Source organism: Teleopsis dalmanni, chromosome X (genome assembly GCF_002237135.1).
Source record: "Teleopsis dalmanni isolate 2A chromosome X, ASM223713v2, whole genome shotgun sequence".
NCBI lineage: Eukaryota > Metazoa > Arthropoda > Insecta > Diptera > Diopsidae > Teleopsis > Teleopsis dalmanni.
In genome coordinates, this window is record NC_051848.1 from 51078400 (window position 1) to 51099109 (window position 20710).

Here is a 20710-nt window from a genome sequence, read left to right on the forward strand (position 1 = left end):
GGTTCCGCAAGAGTAAAAGTTTAAAATGTTTATAAATTAACACATTTCGAAAAATGAAAAAAAAAATAATAATAATTAAACAATGCTAATACCGCAACAAATAAGTTATTAATCATTTAGTAGTTTTTTTTTTGTTAAGACAAAAATAAACAAAAATAATTATACGAATTAAAAAAATTTGAAAAAAAAAAACATTATGTGCAACTTTAGATTGCATTTAAAAACTATAATTTTTAATTTAATTTTAAATAAATGTTGAAATAGTTTTTTCTTCTTTTTTACTTTTTTAAATCAAACACAAAAAGCCCGCGTGAATAAATGAATGATTCAATGAATAGCAACAATAACAGAATGTAAAGCGGTTTTAATGTGTAAGGCAAATAATGTGTACAAACGTTTAACAGCACATGTGCGCTCACAGCTGATTGCTAAAAAAATTTTTGCAATGAAAACAAAAGCAATGCACGTCAATTACTGCAATGAGCAACAACAATTATAATTTAACAGAAATAACAATAATAACAGCAACAACAATAATAACAGCAACAACAACAACAGCAACACGAACAAGACGAACAACAAGTGTAAGTGAAGCTAATCGCATATCAGTTAAGCAGTTAAGTAACGCTAGTTTAAGCATTACAACTAAAACAAAATATAAACAACAGTCATAATAACATTAGCCGAAAACTAACGAAAACTAACGAAAACCTCCGAAATGAATTCAAATAATTTTGTGCAGCAACAACAGTCAGCACAAAAACAAAATTAAAAAAAATAGCAAGCAAAAAACAAAAACAAAAACAACAACAAAAACTTAGTCTCTGTTAAAGAAATGCGAAATTAATACATGTATTTAATGTAGTGCACATACATATGTATATATGATTCAATAAAATAACTCAACAGCACAACAACAACAGCAATTAAATAAAATCACAACAACAAGTGAAAAAAATGAAATATAATATTGATCAACAAAGCGAACCCCTTTACAGCAATCATAACAGTATTTGCATTGCTCTGATATTCAAACCTCAGTCCAGCTAAAGTAGGTCAGCTGCGTGGACGCGTTAGGCACACTAAGCTGAAGCACTAGATTTTTATTTTAACATACAAAAGTATTTGTTTATTTTGAAATATAAAAAAATTGTTTTAAAAGAAAAAAACAATTTACGAAATAATTAAAGAACCTTTTGCATTAAATGTCAATTCTTTTGACACTTCAAAATCAAAAAACAAAAAAAAAAAATTATTATTATATTTTTATAGAAACATACCAACGTAACTGAATATAACAGAAATAAATACAAAAACAATATTAGGTTTAACACAAAATTAAACTGTACGCCCTTACTCTTTAAGGGCAAAAATTTTAAAAATATAAATTAACATTTAATTAATTTAATTAAGAAATACAAATACAATAAGTGTGTTTAAGTGAATGTTATATACACGATTTGACAAGTGGCAGCATCATCAGTGTTCTCGAAATGGCAAGACTCTTTAACATTCGCCCTTTGGCAGTTTTCTGGACATTCACTCTATTGTTTATGGGCATGCAAAGGATACAAGCCGATATCACAGTGAGTTTTCTAAAATACTATAAAATAAAATCTTATAAAATAAGATCTTAAAACATATATTTTTAAGTATATAGTATGTGAAAAAACAAACTATAAAGAAAATTTGAATATAGAGAAAGAACTGTAACTGTTATTTATTTAAAATAGAGTGAAAAATAATAATTCACATAGCTGAAATCCACCAAAGCTAACAAAATTACTGAATGCAATCCTTTATAGTTATAATAATCAACTTTTAAAATTTCCCAAATACAAATGGTGTTTGGAGCATGTAATTTTTAACATTCGATGTGTTAAATCGAATGTTAAAATATTCGAAAACATATGATTTCCTTAATTTAAGGCACTATGAACACTTTCGAAATTAACTTAATTTCATTTTTACGAAATTAAGAAAATTTAGCCATATGTTGTTGTTGTTGCGATTTGAGTTAGTCCTTTTGCACACTTCAACTCTATTGTGGCTGGGGGGCTTATCTCTGCCCCGCACTAAACTTTAGCTATACTAGAAACATTATTATTTATTTATTTTCCGAACATAGTATTAAATAAGTGGATATTTTCAACTTTTTCTGATATTAATATCTCTACGGAATTTTAGTCTACAATGAGTATGAATTTAGTAAATAATTCCTTAGTCCTAAAACGAAGAAAATAGTTTCGGAAGTGGAAACATTCTTTTTTAATATTTTCACTTTATACTAAGATATTGTATAATGGATAGAATAGTCTAGAAAAATCGTAACGAAAAAATTATCTCGAAAAAACCCCTTGACAAATGCCGGTGATACCTCAAAAATACTTCAGTTAAATAATTTAAGTCACATACTTAATTTTACTCTATTAAATATCCTTTAATTGAATTCACGACATGTTTATATATATAAATGTTTTCGTAAATATACAGTACAGGGTTGTTTAAAATATTCATTTTTTTTTTTCATTAATTTTAATAATTTTTTTTTTCAAATTTAGTTTTGTTTATTTATCGCATATCAATATTTTTTTGAAAACAATTTTTAATATATCACATGCAGTCCATAATCGTCCTGTGAAGTAAGCTACCTTCAATCAATACATATATAACTATTGTTAATAATACTTGTATTATTCTTTATTTGTACTTGCACCAGTTATCTAATATGTGATATAAGTATACTTCGATATGATATTAGAATATTAAAATATAATATGCGGTAGTTATATACTTATATGAATTAAATATTAGAATACTAATATATCATATTAGAATACTAATATATGATATTAGAATACTAATATATAATATATTAAAATACTAATATCGAACATTAGAATACGAATATATTAGATTGTTCGGAAAGTAATTTCGTTTTTTCCCGACAGAGAATGTAATTGTAATTACTTTTTTGCCAGCAAAGACCAAAAATTTTATGAGCGTGGAATTATGCTACTACCAGAAAGATGGCAAAAGGTGTTGGACCAGAACGGCCAATATATAATTTAATAAAGTATTTCTTTATTGTACGAAAATTATCTTTTATTTCCACAAAAAAAACTAAATTACTTCCCGAACAACCTAATAGAACATTATATTTCTAGTAAAAATAACCTGATATTACATAGATGGTAGTTGTATACTAAACAGAACTTAAGATTAGTAGTGATAATCTAATATCATATAGATGATTGTAGTTTCATTAATTAATCAAGTTGATTAGGTTTTAGTTCATTAAAATTAAAATCGAATAAACGACCTATATTATTTATATCGAACAAATTGTAAGGAATAATTTTAGTTTTTAATATTGACTCAATAACCTAGCGATTGCACATTTTTCACTTCTATAATTTCCTGAGATTTTCTTTAGCCCTATTTATAAAATAAATATAGACGATAGAATAAAGACGATGACGCAGATATAGTTTTAATCGTATAATAAAAAATATTAAATGTTGAAATATTCAACAAAAAAAAGGAACCTATAGCCTATATATATATAAAAACCAATGTAAAATAAAATAGTTAGCAAGAGTATATTCAGTTAAAAACCATTGTTCAATTTTAATTCTAATCTATTTGGACCGCAAAATTTAATAGCTTCCATGTTGCTAATATCACAAAATTTTTAGATTTCCTTGGATATGTAGAGACAACTCATTTGTCTATCTAAATACTTAGTTCATTTCGAAATATTGACAATAATTTAAGCGAAATATGTTTCAATTAGTATATAAAATTAGAATAGGCCAGTATATGATGCAATGTTTTGATTTTGATAGTACCAGTGTGTTATTAGTATACTATGTAAGCTAGGGTTTTTATTTCTAATACGAAAAAACCAGATTTCATCTGCAATGTAAACAGATTTCTCCTGAAATCTGAATAGTTTACACTTGAAATATGAGCAATTTTCAGCTTATTTAATCGATATTTCATTTGAAATATCATACTATAGAATTTACTATAGTATGAATATTATTCTGATACTTTTATTTTAGCAAAACTCTTCAAAATTTAGAAAAAAGGAATAAAGCATAAATATTGTTGTTCTTTGACTAAAACTAAAAAAATTTTAAAACAAAAATTACTCATTTTGGTTACCCACGTACTCCTTTTTTGTTACGTGTAGTCACAATTTATCCAACAAACTTTTTTTCACTTAGATCGTGATATACTTTGTAGACAGCTTTCACCTTATTAAAGTATATATAATATCCTACTTAATACTATTAACAATTTCTCTTTGTTCTTTGTTAAGCTATATTTTCATGATATATCTATTTTGTCAAAAGAATATATTTAAAAACTTCTAAACACATTAAAGTAACTAAAACAATAACAATCGTCATAATTCTTTTTATTATAATTTTTTTAATCAGAAAAGTTTTCGAAACTTCTCGTCCGACCATTCTGTATACTTTTTCACTTTTTCTTTGTTCTGAAAACTCCAGGTTCTGGAGTTTTATCACTGCTACGGGCTCATAACCATAGAATGGTTACAAAGCCATGCCCTCAGTACATTGTTCAATGACAATACCTGGACAGAAGTGGTAACATATGGTTAGAATGAACCGGGCAATTTCATTCTTTCTCTTGACCATAATTATTTATACATTTATATATTATTTATATATATAGAGTGACCCAATTGAACTGTTATTCATTTTAAACTGCTAACACTTTTCAATTGGTGGCAACAATATGTTCATATTTTATATTTGTGTCTCATATGTTTTATTGAAAATCTGTTCGTGATAAAATTGAAACACTATACTATATATAATAGTGCTATATTCGAACAGTCAACCATATTTAGCTAGAATTCTTAAACACCTTACTATGGTATAAACAAATAGTTTATATTTTAAATCAACGCAAGTTATAACAAAAAAAAAATCAGATTCTCTTTTCATCCACCCAGCAAAAATAGAAGTTAAAGTTTCAATTGAAAGAAATCTGAATTGTTTTAATGGGCCGTTTTTCTATGAATTAATAAAAATTTTTCAAGCTCACATTTGTGTAGTATTAGAATTACTTGTTGACCGCTTTATAGTCATAATTCACGTTAAAACATATCATATATTAGAATTCAATTCGAAATCAATTTGAAATCAATTCTAAATCAATTCTAAATCAATTCAAAATCAATTCGAAATAAATTCAGAATAAATTCCAAATCAATACGAAATAAATTCAAAACATATAAAAAAAGATTTATTTTTTCCTGACTAATTCAAATAATAAGTATATTAAAAATATACAAAGTTCTGGAAAGTTGCAGTTCAATTGGGTCACCCTGTGAAAATATGTACAACTATATTCCCTAGATGTTAACGAATCATTAAGCAATTAACTCAGTTCATTTTTATAAAATATATGTTCAATTCAAATAAATTCCCATTTGTGTAGTATTAGAATTACTTGGCCGCCGCTTTATAGTCATAATTCGCGTTGAAAATATGTCATATATTAGAAATCAATTCAAAATCAATTCGAAATCAATTCGAAATCAATTCGAAATAAATTCGAAATCAATTCGAAATAAATAAAAAATCAATTCGAAATAAATAAAAAAATTAATTTTTTTTTGACTAATTCAAATAATGAGTATATTAAAAATATACAAAGTTCTGGAAAGTTGCAGTTCAATTGGGCCACCCAGTGAAAATAAGTACAATTTATTTACACTGGGTGTGAATAAATTATATTAAGCAATGAACTCAGTTTAATTTTTAAAAAATGTATGTGTAATTCAAATAAATTTTAATAAAGACTTACCTATAAATTCATTCTTACAAGACTGTAAGCTTTGAAACCTGTTAAAACACATACGCTCTTTGGTACCCAAAATCTTCATTCAAAATTCATAAAGTTATTCCCCTTTGCGCCTACTCCATTCACAAAATTTCGAATATTAATGATTTCGAAAAACGAATCTTATAAATCTTTTTTTTTTTTTGTTAATTTAATTTATATGTAAAATTCAACAAATTAAAATTTAAATCAATTAATTTTTTTTTTTCATTTTATTTTGTTGGGTAAACGTCAAATATGGAATGACCTTGAATAAAATATGAAATAACTTAAGCTTTTTATTATTGAACTTTCTTCAAAACTAAGGAATTACTCATGTACATAGAAAAAAAAAATATATATACAAAAAAAAAAATTTATGTATATACAAAGAAAAATAAAAATATTTATTTAAAAGCTGATTGCGTGTGGGAAAATTATCAAAATTTTTGTTTTTATTTTTATTAATTGAATAAAGTTTGTATTCAATTGATAAGCAAATTAAATAAATTCGAAGAACTAAAATATCGAACCACAATTTTCGATACCATAAAATCATTTCCTATATTGTGTGAGATAATATAAAGCTCTCTGACAACCTATGTTCGCATGCCTACTAACAAAGTACATGTCTGATTAATTATATTCGACGGTACATAGTATATAGTAAGCAGACGTCACACGAGCTAAAGTTTAAAATTATAACCACTTGTGACTTGCAATTAAATCTAGAAGCTAGAAGCTAGAAGCTCGAAGACTTTATACTCAACATAAAACAAGCACGCGTATTAGTACATACGTATACACAAACTGATCGGACGGACTTCTCATACACACCCCTTCGCACAATCGTGGTATTTAGTGTTTATATGCCAACAACCTCAAGCGAATATTTAATAAATATTTTTAGTACACTGAACTATGATATGTAAATGATATACGCTAATTTAAATAACAACATCGTGGCTCTATACTAATCATCGCATTGTAAATATACTACGGAACGGCTTTTCTAAGGGGTTTCGCAGCTTTATTAACGAGCAATCTAAACTTAGAAAAACTTGAACTTTATACTTTGCCAATGTTAAGACACACTTGATAAGTTTGAATTCGACCTATTGAATAATTTAACAATTTAAATAATTTTATATAATTTAATATTATTAAATAATACACATATATTACATTACATTAAAATTATTTTAATTAAATTTAAACATATTTAAAATAACGAAATTCAGTATAACTTTTGCTGCTCAAGACCCAAAATTAAAGTAAAAAAGAGCTTTAATCACCTAGAAGAAAGCCCCAGTTCAACTTATATTATAAAAGTAAATCTATTATAAATATACCCTCTCTAGTTAGAACTAAAAGACCAGCTAAACAAATACTTAGGGAAAAAAACCTTTATGTATTGTATATCTGACTCTAAGTATAGAACGAGCTGAATCGAAAAATATTACCACTGATAATACAGTTGATATAGAGAGTATGATCAGGACTTTGATTAATTATTTTATAATCAAAAAACATTATCACTAGTAATACAGTTGATATAGCGGTGATATAGAGTATGATCAGGACTTTTATTAATTATTTTACAATCGAAAAACATTACCACTAGAAATACAATTGACATAGCTATCAAACTAGTTATTTGTTAATATAACAATCTTCAACAAAAAGGATTAAGCTATTAATTAATTATATAACGAAATATCTTTAGTACATCATTGACAATATAGTTATGTCTAATATAAAAAAATATAGTCTCTCTAGAACGTAATGAGATTTCTCGTCACATTCTGATTCAATCTTGCCATGATTAAATCATTTGGTATATATGCCAACTTGAATTATAATAACATAATTTTAATATAAAACTAATTGTTTATTTATTATTTATTATTGACATTTTCAAAAATATAAATTGAAGAACTTTGTCTAATCACAAGAGATTTTCAATTACTTTCTTTCTTTACTACTTTCTTTTTATGATTTGTTTATCAATTGACATTTGTTCTGCTATAGTTATAGTTAGTGTTACAGTTGTTTGTTGCTGATCGTTCTACCAAGTTCCTAAAATTTGTCTCAAGCATCTATTTATAAAGGTTTGTAGCTTGTATATGATGGCAACTGTTATAAAACCATGTTTTTACGGAAAACGGTTTCTTTTGGAACCGTAGTATTAAATTCTATATATTAACAAATTTTAAAGAAAAACTTGAAATTATCATACATAAACCCATAAATTAGAAAACCAGTACAACATCCAAACTTACTCAGAGCTATAAGTAATATATGAAAATCTCTAAAGTCTCTATATTACTGTGCGAATTTCTTTTACATATTCCTAAAAATCATGATAAATTCTAGTTTACCTGGGTGCCCTGATTTGACAACGAATATTGGTATTTTTCTAAGTCCATGAACGAATATTGAAAATAAATGAGCAGGCATCATAATAATACCTGATATAGATTATCCTATACAGCATAAAGACATATGATTAGAGTTGACAAGAGTGCGGAAGATCTGTAATTTTTTAATATTTTTGATTGATACATTTACAGTATATCGGTAGCAGAAGTACATGCCCAGAGTTTGAAGTTTTTTAATTTCGCTGAAACGAAGATGAAATCAAGATTTTTGCAAAATTAAGATGTATCTGAACATAATATTAATGAGATACATATACATAATAGTTTTTTCAATATCCCTTTGACTGTGCTTAAATACTTCTTCTAAAATCTAGTTCTAATATAATTTTTTAAAAGACAATTTCAAATTTTAACAAAAATTATTCAAATCTTTAGGGTTCCAAATTATGCTACGGCTTACTTTATTCTAGAAATAATTCAAGATAATTTATAAAAAAGATCTCTATAAAGATCTCAATAAAACAATAATATAACCAACATTTCATTAACAATTTGCAATCTAAAAACGAAATAAAAAACCCCACATATATAATAATCGGTTTGGTTCAAGTTTATTGATAACTAGTATAATCAGTAGCTGCTTTGGTCTCAAAGTCTTCTCTTTTATATGTTACATATGCGCATAATTTTAGTTGAACTGAAATCGCTTTCCAGAACAATACATACTAGAGTATATAAAACTAATGCTAGTATTTACATATACAATTGCTTTATACGTGCTAAATTTCGCTGCTTGCAAGGTCGTCATCAGTAAGATTATCGGGAAGAATTTGTGCGATTATAATTTTAATTCGCGTGTTTATGAATTTCAGCACTCCTACGCAGCAGCTTTTCTTTAAAATTTAAGTACAAAGATTATATAGGAGATTGCAGCAAAATAGTAATCAAGCATTACTTTTCATACACTCTTAAGCCCGCTCTTTTATATTCTTCAATATTTTCCACAATCAAACAATATTAAATTATTTTATATTGTTTTATTAAAGGTGACGTCTCCGAATCAAAATAAATGAGCTTTCTTTTTGGTTTGTTAGGCAGACTGGCACAAAATAATAAATTGTACCGAGCAGCTCAATAAAACTACCACCTCTTTCGAACTGCATTGAACACCTGACATTCGACAAAAAAGATCTATTAAGTTCTATAACATACTTGAACTGCAAAATTTTCCTTGTTTATGAACTCTCTATAAGGGTAAACACCTTGTCGTGCTCAAGAACTTCATTGAACCCTATAATTGAAACCAGCGGACAATGGAACATTTACTCTAACATAAAACCATATTAGCATTCTAATCAAAAATTGTATGTGCTTTGACAAAAAATCTATTTCAAATAGAAAATGGGCTAAAAGTAAGGAAATATTTAAATCTAAAAAAAATTTTTTAACTATTTCGGATATTGTCAAACATTCATTACATGCCCGTATATAGTTTTCAGAGTGCTGACGCCTGCTTCAACTTAGTTCGCACAATCAAGGATTACATATAGAAAAAGTATATTGCATGTTGTCTTGCAGTCTCAGTAATATGAGTGAATCGTTAAAAAACACCCCGACTTATCACACAAAAAACGATCTAACTGACACATTAATTAAATGAGAAAGTTCTATACTTTATTTTGATCGCACAATAAGTTCATCGTCTATATTGCACGATAGAATAAAGAGGATGACTCGGATATAGTTTTAGTAATATTAATTTACGTTAGATCGTAATCCTAATGATGACTCTCAAGGAGAGTCAAAATATAAAGTATTATAAAAAAAATTAAACGTTGAATTATTTAACAAAAAAAGGGACCTATAGCTGAATTAAAAAATATATTGAAATTAAATATACCCCTATGGGTTATAACAAAATATAAGTCCATAATATTAAGAGTTTCATAATAGTGCGAAAATATTAGTTTTATTGAAGACTTCAAGAAATCCCAATCCCACAGTCAAGATATATTTACTTGTCATTTTTTGTTTTTGTTTTTGCACTTATCAGTGACCATATATTATATACATATGTATATCAAATTTCTTCAATTAATTTGAACTAGACCTGTCCGCACCTGCATGTCTGACTGTTTCTATACATACGTGTATCTTAATTTTTGACTTAACCAATTAAAAGTGCTAACGTTATCTTTTTTGTGCAAATGACTTCAGCAATTCTTGGAAATCATTCGATTATATCATATATCTGCTATATAAGCTTAACGATTAAAAACAATATATGTTCTGTTTTACATTGTTTCCATCTTTAGAGCCATAAATGACGTATAAGAATAAAACATTATAATAACAGCTTTAATTAGTCTTCAACAAGATCAACTACTTCATTATGTTTAATTCAAACAAGTCTATTTGTTAGATACAACTTATGAAATCTCTTCAACTTACCAACTGGCTATTGAAAATAATATATTATTATTATATTTAACTGTCACTTATCGCAGAGAAGAACGAATACATAGTATGTAATTTAGTAGTCCACAAAGTAAACATGATTCTTTAGACTCTTCTCATAATAATCATGCAATGAAGTACATATGTAATTAAAAAAGATACAATAAAGATAAAATAAGCATAGAATAAAGATACAATAAACATAGAATAAACATAGAATAAACATAGAATAAACATAGAATTAACATGAAATGAAGATATAATAAAATTATTAGAAAAAAATTTGTATTGACATTTTGAGCATTTGAAAGCTTAATTTGTTTAAAACTTTCAATCTCGCATACAGGCCTTTATGGATATAGTAATATATTAGTTTAATTGGAAAAACATTGCTGTAATAACCGATTAATTGGATACTGTTGGTATTCATGAAATTAATTATCAAATTTAAATATTCACGCCAGAATGTCAACCTTTGAGAACATCCTGATGGCAGAAGGGGAGAGTAGTTCTTGACCCAGTAACCTTGTCCTGATCTAGATCAAACCTGGAGAGAATGTGACTGGAAAGAAAATAAAATACTAACACCGAATAATTTACCTTATATGACTTTATGGAGCTGCAATGTGAAGTACTGTATGTAATACAAATAGTAACACAATTTAACGACAGCAGTTAAAAGTGCTGCGTTCAATCACCAATCTGCAGCTTAGTGAATATCAAATTATGCTATGCATTAATTAAAGAAAGTAACGCATTTATAACTTGATTAATAGAACTTTTGGAGGTATATTTAACTTTATGTTTAAATACAATTTTTTGCTACATTTTTAAGAATGTAGCCTTTAAATAATGGTTTATAAAATTAAGTATATTTCTAGCTACTTGTGGCTACTAAACAGTTGTATTTAATAGCGACGTCTATTATACTATTAGTTGTATTTGTGTGGCGATATCTTTATATGCTAAGAATCATTCAAAATCTTTAAAAATGCTGATTTTTACATAAATTTTTTTAATCTCTTTATTAGATGGTTCATAGAGAACCTCTCAATATATATTTGTGTGATCTGCTACACTTTTCTAAACACTTGTTGTACATGTTAAGTAGATTAGACATAACAATTTTTTAAAACTATTTATATATATATAGAACTAAGGAAATCTATCATATACTCTATGCTTATGTTAATGCAGTCTAAATAAACATATATTAGAAAATCGGTTGGCACTCATATTATATATTTTTCTAATGGACACCAAAGTTAGCTTTAAAACTTAAGTTACTAATTTAAAAATAAGTAATTAAAAGCATTAAGTTTTCTATATAGAACGCTGAGAGAGAGAGATTTTACATTTTCTATTATCTGTATGTTAGCTATATTAGATTTAAATTTTGCACTACATAGAGGAGGCTTCTGAAGAAATTCTGACCATTCTTTTCTATAATTAAGTTATAATAAAAATATATAATATAATACAATAATAAAATAATAATAATGATAGTACAAACATATCGCCAACGTAGCCACAATTATGTGGTCATAAAATTTTCACAGTACCTCAGTGAAGGATCTTCCTTATGTGTAGACGATACGATCGAAAATCCTGACCACTCTTTTCTATTATCAAATTATAATAAAAAAATATGTTTATGTTAATGCTCATTTTTGTGCTGATATTACAAACATATTATCACCTTACATACAATTGTGAAAGAACTCTTATGCAGTTGTCAATAGATGAATTCACTGCAAATCCTTTGGAATGGATCTTGTATATGAGATCATATTGCGATTAGAAGAAGTCATATTTCTATAATGAAAGACCCTTGTTAGAGAAAAACTCTCTTTATAAATAAGTTTTTATGAGAAAAATATTTATGTATCGACAAAGTCAAAACCTAACTTACACTTTTGTCAAAGAATTTTAGAAAGAAATTATAGAAATACACTGAGAAAAATTATTATAATAAATATACATATATCATAGTCATAAACTTGGCTAAGAACTCATTGAGAACTTAATATTTATGTGAATACACAAAAATCGCTAAATATAAACAACTATATACTGGCAAGTATATATATATATATATCTACTGATCGCGTTAAAAGCTTTATCTTAACTTTAACAGCGCGATAGCAGGCAAACTTATAATTGCAAAAGTGTGGACGTATAATTTTGGACTTTGCCACCAAAAAATTTTTTCCCAATATTTATAATTTTATTATTGGATGTCTAAACATTATTGTTGTTGGCTATTAATCATGTATTTAATTTCTTACTTTTTGTTTGTTTTTTTTTTTTTTTTTTTTTTTGTTTTTTTTTTGTTTTTTTTTTTTTTGTTAATTTATTAATAACACAAAAAAGCTTTACACTGAACTTTAATACTTTTACGTATGTGTCGCAATGTATGTATTTTATTTTGTTTTTTTTTTCTCCATTTATGTGGGTACTTTTGCATTTTATTTTGTTTTTGTTTTTGTTTTTGCAGAGGTGGAAAAGGTGGATAAGGTGGCTATACGGGCATGCAATTGCTTTTTTATTGTAATTAAATGAATTATCTGTATTGTAATTTTTGTTTTTTTTTTTGTTTAATTATAATGTCTAATAATATTCAGGTAAAATCATTAATAAATACAGGTTATTACATACATACTTGTGTTTTCGCAATGCATACTGCATACAGACTGCATGATTTATATATTTTGTTTGTAAGTATGTAAGTACGTACGTGCCCACTTAGTTTTATTATAATCATTGTTTTATAAATGATTTATTGACATGGTCAATAGCGCTACCCATCCATTCTCTTAACTACTCTAAACGTTAGACCTCTTAATCTGTTTATTTAAATTTTCATTAGTTTTTCTTTATCATCAATTTATTTTTTTTTTAGTTTTTTTTCACTTTTCTATTAAAATGATTGAGGGTTGATAATGACGTGCATACTTATTAGTAATTTAATATTTAATAGGATTTGCTTTTTTCAAAAAATAAATAATATTTCCTTTTTTTGCTTTAATTACATTCAATGGAGATTACAGTTAAAAAATATAAATAATAAATTCAATGATTAGTACTTAAATTTCCAACAAAATTATTTCCTACTTTTACAAAAAAAAAATATTTCACAGCTGGTTTTAAATTTCGTTCTAAAATAATAAAATAACAAAATAGCAAGTGAATTTGTTAATGAACTTTTACAGCAAATTAACAAAAAAAACTTTCAGCTCCAACATACAAGTCGAGTACGACTTTGGATCAGTTGGTTAATGAACACTGACTCTGAGCTTCAAATTTGGCAGCGCACGAGTTAAATCCTTAGTACTTGCAGTTTCATAAAAAATATATTTATGAATAATTAAATATAATTAATAGTGCTAAGATCACTGCTGATAAGTATTTGACAATACTCGAAACAGCTGTGTGGTCAGTCAAAAATTCAATTAATTGAAATAATATAAAAAGAGTTTTTGTTGTTGTAGTTCACTACTTTTCAAAATTTCTCTAACAAAATGTAATACATAGTTCCTATAAAGTTAAATAATTACTATCGTCATAATATTAACTGCCCTTCAATTAGGTTAGGTTAGGTTATACTGACGATCCTAAGGATATCCACTTAGGCCTATAGATTCATTGTGCTATCGTATTATTGAAAACCCAAGGTTTTAAACCAACTAGAACCTTTGACAAAGCTTATGATGCTATCCAAAGGGAGGTCTTAAAGTCCCTAAAGTATTCAGGCGGCGCCTCGCATGTGCCGGACAGAAACAAAGCAGGTGTGAGACACTTTCATCGTCCTCACCACCAATCACCTTTCAACAGGTATAGTTGAAAGGGATATTTAGTCGCCTAGCATGGTTACCTAGAATACAATGACTTATAAGTAAATCTACTGCAAGACTGATATCTCTATGAGGCATCTCAATGAGAGAGTTTGTTTTTCTTTTATTGGTGTATGGCCAAATTCTATACAGATGTCTGCAAATCGTAAAGTCTTCCCATCTTTTTTTACAAATGTTGGCACAGGAAGAACTTAGTACCATTTTGCATGATGTCAACGATATGCCCAGTTTAAGTGTTCCAAGTGGTTTCTTAAAACATTCAAAATTACAATTTAAAAAAAAAATATTGAAAACATCCTCCTCTGCAACATTTACTAAAATAATTGAATTAGAAAATGTTCTCATTAAGTAAAATTAGAACTTTCTTGTTGATTTTCACTAATCCATTTGCAATTGAAAATTTAGTATTTTATATTATCCATTTAAATGAATTTTATACATACAAACAAAATTTTATAGCATATAAAACAACATCATTGTTATTGTAAAATATTAGATATATTAGGTATATACTTTTAACATGAATGCTCTAAGTTATTCTTAAGCAACCAGAAGTTGTTCTATTGGAGCATTCACATCAGAAGAATACATCTATTATTAAGAAAATCATCAGACAAAACACGAAAAGAACACAACTAACACCGAGCCTAACAACTAAAGTCTCGTACTGCTTAAAAATTTCTGTAGAAAACCTAATAAATTTATATACAATAGTCGAACCATTATAATGGATTGACAGACAAACATAAATTTTGGGGAAATAAAAAATTACTTATGTGTATGATTTGAAGTTGAAGTCGAAATACTACAAATTGGAGCAAATTTGGTGCATTCATAGCTCACATATTATATTGTAATATTATGAGATGAAATATGGTAAACTTACATATATCAAATATTGTTGAATTAATTTTTACAGATCTCATATATCTATCAAGATCTTGTATTATCACAATGGATGTAAACAAAATATTTATTTTATCTATTAATAAACTATTTGTTTTTTTTTTGTAGGCACGCACCCCTATTAATTAGAGATATTATAATACCAGAAGTTAGAATATAATACACCTATATTCTTAATTATTTAATTATTTCTTGAGCATTGTTTCCCGAAAACGCTGATTTCAGTAGACGGATGGACTTTAGTAGAGTCAGCTATTCTGAACATTGATATATTTTTGTAATATACTATATGTTGATATTATTTACTTTTTGAAACTTTAAAACTTTTATTTTAAAATTTCTTTTTTAAATGCAGTAAATTGTATGCAGGTTTTGTACATCTATGTATATAGTATTTTGGAACAATATATTTCACACCTCAGCTTCAACTTGTCCAACTGTGATGTGACATCATACAATTTATCATACTCTCCAAGAGTACTAAACTGCCTATAAAATCTATTATGCTATACAAATTCACTAATTCAGATGAATTGAATTAATTATATGATTTAAACAATAGATTATGATCATTTTTTACTAGTAATATGAAAGTCCTTGCTCATAATACTTTAGATAAATCAATTCGTTTAATAAAATCTGGTATTTACATAGATGATACTAAATTCCTATTAATTAGCAAGTGGCAGATTATTTAATTACACATTGCAAATATAGTGATTGAAATCCCAAAAAAAGGGTTTTTAACTTCTACAAATATTTAAATAAATATATATATATAGGTATATCTTATATATATAATTCTTCTGTACGTGTGTTGACAGTGAACTCCTCCTAAACGGCTGAACCGATTTTGATGAAATTTTTTGTGGGTGTTCAAGTGGATTCAAGGAAGGTTTAGATTCACAATTTGGCCCACTGGATAATGTCTTTTTAATTAATTTTTTATTTTTTGGCTTCCATACACATTTATATTAGAAATTTAAAATTTATTCATGCTTACTTTGATTTGTTTAAAAAGTTTAAAATTTTTAAAATGAATCATAAAACTGCCGTTGCATTAAATGTCTAATATAAATGTATATGGATACCAAAAAACTGTATAATAATTAAAAAACCGTTATCCAGTGGACCAAATTGTGAATCTAAATTATCGTTGAATTCACTTGAACACACACAAAAAAAAAGAATTATATATATAAAAATATAAATAACGTACAAAAAATAATGCCACGTCTTCGTGGACGAGGAGGAAATATTGGTCGACGGAGTCGGAATTCACAATTACTCTAGAACCGTCGGTTAAATAGATCGGCAGAAAACAATGAAAATGTAAAAAACCAGGATACAATCACACGTACTAATGAAAGTCAAGAGCAACGCAACGAACGCCAGGAAAATTAATTGCAAGGGGAAACAAAGTTCGCTGGGTCAGCTAGTATATATATATATATATATATATAGTTGGATTAACTCCGACGCTACAACGACAACTCCAACTACAAAAAACAGATATATATATAGACTGTATTTCTTCATTGGATAATGTCCTATTAGTATAGTTTATCAATATTTACTTTGGAACCTTGAAACTATCCATTACGTGGAAAGGTTCATTGAACTAGCAGGCATTGAACTTGAAATTTCTTTTGTCTACATAAGCAAGTTTATATATTTTCTAAAAACTAAATGATATAACCTTATCTTCGAATTACAATTATTCAAAAAAAAAAAAATTAAGTTCTCAATATTACAAAATTATTACATTATAATATCTGACTATATAACCTATTACATATACCATATTTTAAAATGAAAGTTTTTATATAAAAAAACTAGTATATGTAAAAAAATTATAATTAGACGAAAAAGATAATACTTTACACAAATCAATCTTAATTAACTTATACACCACCACAGAGAAACAGCTAAAATATCTAAAATAAAATCGGTTCTAATGAAATACTGGATGTTAGAACGACATGAAACTGAAACTGCCCTATCAAAACTTATGTATATCGTGTTTACCGATCGAGGAAGATACACAGCAGCATCCAGTTCCAAGCTTAAGCTTGGATGACCCATAATGTTTTTCTTGGCTAACTGAAGAGGATTCGATCTTTCTTTTATTTCACCTATACATCACAAACCAAGTCAAAATCATATTCTATTTGGATCAATATCTAATATTGCAACAACAGTTAGGTTTAGGTTTCTTATTTTAGGCTCACCACACAACAGTTAGGTTAGCTAAACTAACTGACTCTCTATGTCAGTAATAACTCCTTATGTTGCTTATAAAGCGTGTTAATGTAGATTGGAAGCTATGAGGTAACCAATATTTGGTTATGAAAGCATGACAGTGACAATCTCCAGCCGGAATTGGAGAACCTGTATTATTAATATTATTATTATAGACAAAGCATTAATAAACTATTTTATTTAATATTTTATATTTGCCCATTTTTTTCAGGCTCGTATTATTGAAACACACAACTATCCAGTAGAAGAGCACACAGTCCACACACCAGATCACTATATACTCACCATATATCGTATACCATACTCACCGAAGCGGATGGATTCCACAAATAATAGCAGACCAGTTGTATTTTTACAACATGGTATACTCAGTGCATCGGATGACTGGATACTTAATGGTCCCGAAACTTCAATTGCTTTTATGTTTGCAGATGAAGGTAGGTTTCATATGAAAAATTATTTACTTATTTAATACAGATTTAATAAACATTTTGATTATAGGATATGATGTTTGGTTGGGAAATGCCCGTGGTAACTTTTATTCTCGCCAGCATAAGCATTTAGATCCAGCCTCCTCAGACTTTTGGAATTTTAGTTGGCATGAAATAGGTGTTTACGATCTCGCCTCCATGATAGATTATGCTTTAATAGCATCGAATGCTACATCTATGCACTTTGTTGCACATTCTCAAGGCACAACAACATTTTTCGTGCTAATGTCTTCCCAGCCAGCCTACAATGAAAAAATCAAAACCGTACATTTGCTGGCGCCAGTTGCTTTTATGCGGAATCACTCTTTCATGCTATCGAAGCTGGGGCGCATATTCTTGGGTTATCCTTCATTTCTAAGCTGGATATTTAGCGGTATACAAATAGGGCCAAACTCAAGAATACCCAGACTAGTTTGTGAATATGTATGTTCCCCAGATTCGATGCTGAAATTCTTATGCGTTGGAATATTGGATTTCATTGGTGGTTGGGGTACGAAGCATTTGAATCATGTAAGTAGATTAATAAAATATCTTATGAAATATGATGTGATAATATACATTTCTTTCAAAATAGACGCTTCTAACAGATGTTTGTTTAACTCATCCCTCCGGAGCTTCAACAACACAAATTATACATTTCCTACAGTTACACAACTCTGGTGATTTTCGACAATTCGATCATGGCACTGAATTGAACTTGAAGTACTATCAGCAAGAAACACCTCCATCCTATGAAATCCATCAAATAAGGAATTGTGTTAATCTTTATTATAGCGAAAATGACTACATGTCAGCCGTAGGAGACGTGGAACATTTGGCGTCGTTGCTACCATGTGCGGAGCTACATCGTATACCTTACGAAGACTGGAACCACTATGACTTTTTGTGGTCAAATAACGTTAAAGAAGTGATAAATAATAGAATTATTGATAAGATAAGAAGACATGAATTAGAAAATCTGCAAGATTTTTAAAACTGATGGACTTAAAATGTTAGTTTAAGATTTCTATATTAAGCAAATGCTTTATGTATATATACATATATACATAAATGAAGGTGATCTAGTTATATATTAAAACATTAAACAACATTCAAGTATATAAGAAGCTTTACAACACAAATTTTATGCCAAATTTAATTTAAGATAAAACGATACTCATAGGGAAAATGATAATGCGGCAACTGTATAAATACAACGACTCTACACACAATATTACAAAGAGAACCGGACTTCAAGGAATTATTTACATATATTTTGTAATAAATTAATTTTAGGTGTTAAATTGTATATAAATTAATTAGAATGATAAATTATGAATAATAGAAATTATTGTTGAAACCGATGACTTTTATTTTTACAGACATGACTTCCTTATACTAATTTAAATTGTTAATTTTCATTTGTCGATCCAGTAGTTCTACATTCTTGGGACATCATGTTGGATTTGCGAAAAATAAAGCTCTAATGGAAATTATAAGTAGCACTTCATCATTGTTAAAGAAATTATATACAACGAGTTGTCTTGCTAAAAAAAATATGTAAATAGAGGAAGTGATTCAATTAGAAGGGTTCAAACATTAATGAAGAAACAGCAACAAGCATTTTTTAATTAATTTATTGAAATTTAACTGACCATACAACACTGTTTCGTGTATTGTCAAATACTCATCATCAGTGATCTTAGCAACTATTCGAATTTTTATTTAATTAGTTTAGAGTCTGTATACTGTCCCTGTATTATTAAACGTAGCATACTATGCCTTGATGGCATAACACTACGGTGTTTATACAATGGAATTGCCTTGATAATTTCGCCGGTACTAAATGAAGAAATATGTGTTAGACATAACGTCCAACTTGTTGCGATGAGATGACTATCTAAAATCTCTGTTTATATGTGGGTTGTAGCACTCGGCAGTGAATACGGAAACTCCATGCCGAATGTAAACTGAACATTCTTCCCGCGTAAGTTTGGGTACTAACCACAGCCACTAAGACTCCGACTTCAACTGGTCAGCACAGCTGAAGCTGCGTGCCACTGACCCGCATAGTGCCGGATTTACACCTTCGGTCAAGTGGCGCAAGTGCAAACCTCACTCACGTCCATTCACACTTCTAACACAAGTGCCGGCATAGCACCGGGATTTTAGTCACCTCTAACGACCGGCGTGCCTTACCTCGGGAATATTCTAACCCCTTCAATGAATAGGGTTTTATAGTCCTTATGTAATTTGTTGGACTGGAGGTGCTAAGCTTAACACTCGTGCCTGTTAAATTAGAAATGATAACTAATCGTGTTATTCCACAAGTAGCCAAGGCTTACTATCCACTTGACTTGCTTTTTAATAGAGTTAATTTTTTTTCGGGTAGTTTAATATAACAATATAGAGAATCTGTTAAAAGTCTCTTTATAAGGATTTCTAAAGTTTTACATTTGCTGATGCCTTTTTAAGAGAACAATTTCATTTAATTTTAAACTAATCTAATATTTATCCA

At 27.9% G+C, this 20710-nt stretch overlaps 1 protein-coding gene across 1 annotated transcript; it reads left to right on the forward strand.

Annotated features, from left to right (window-relative positions):
- Nucleotides 1–1293: 1293 nt before the first annotated feature.
- Nucleotides 1294–19496, forward strand: LOC119690165 (lipase 3). Its single transcript, XM_038105162.1, has 4 exons — nt 1294–1586; nt 17934–18159; nt 18224–18723; nt 18788–19496. Exons 1-4 carry the CDS (start codon nt 1494–1496, stop codon nt 19184–19186), a joined length of 1218 nt encoding a protein of 405 aa, XP_037961090.1. The 5' UTR covers nt 1294–1493; the 3' UTR covers nt 19187–19496.
- The last annotated feature ends 1214 nt before the right edge of the window (nt 19497–20710 follow it).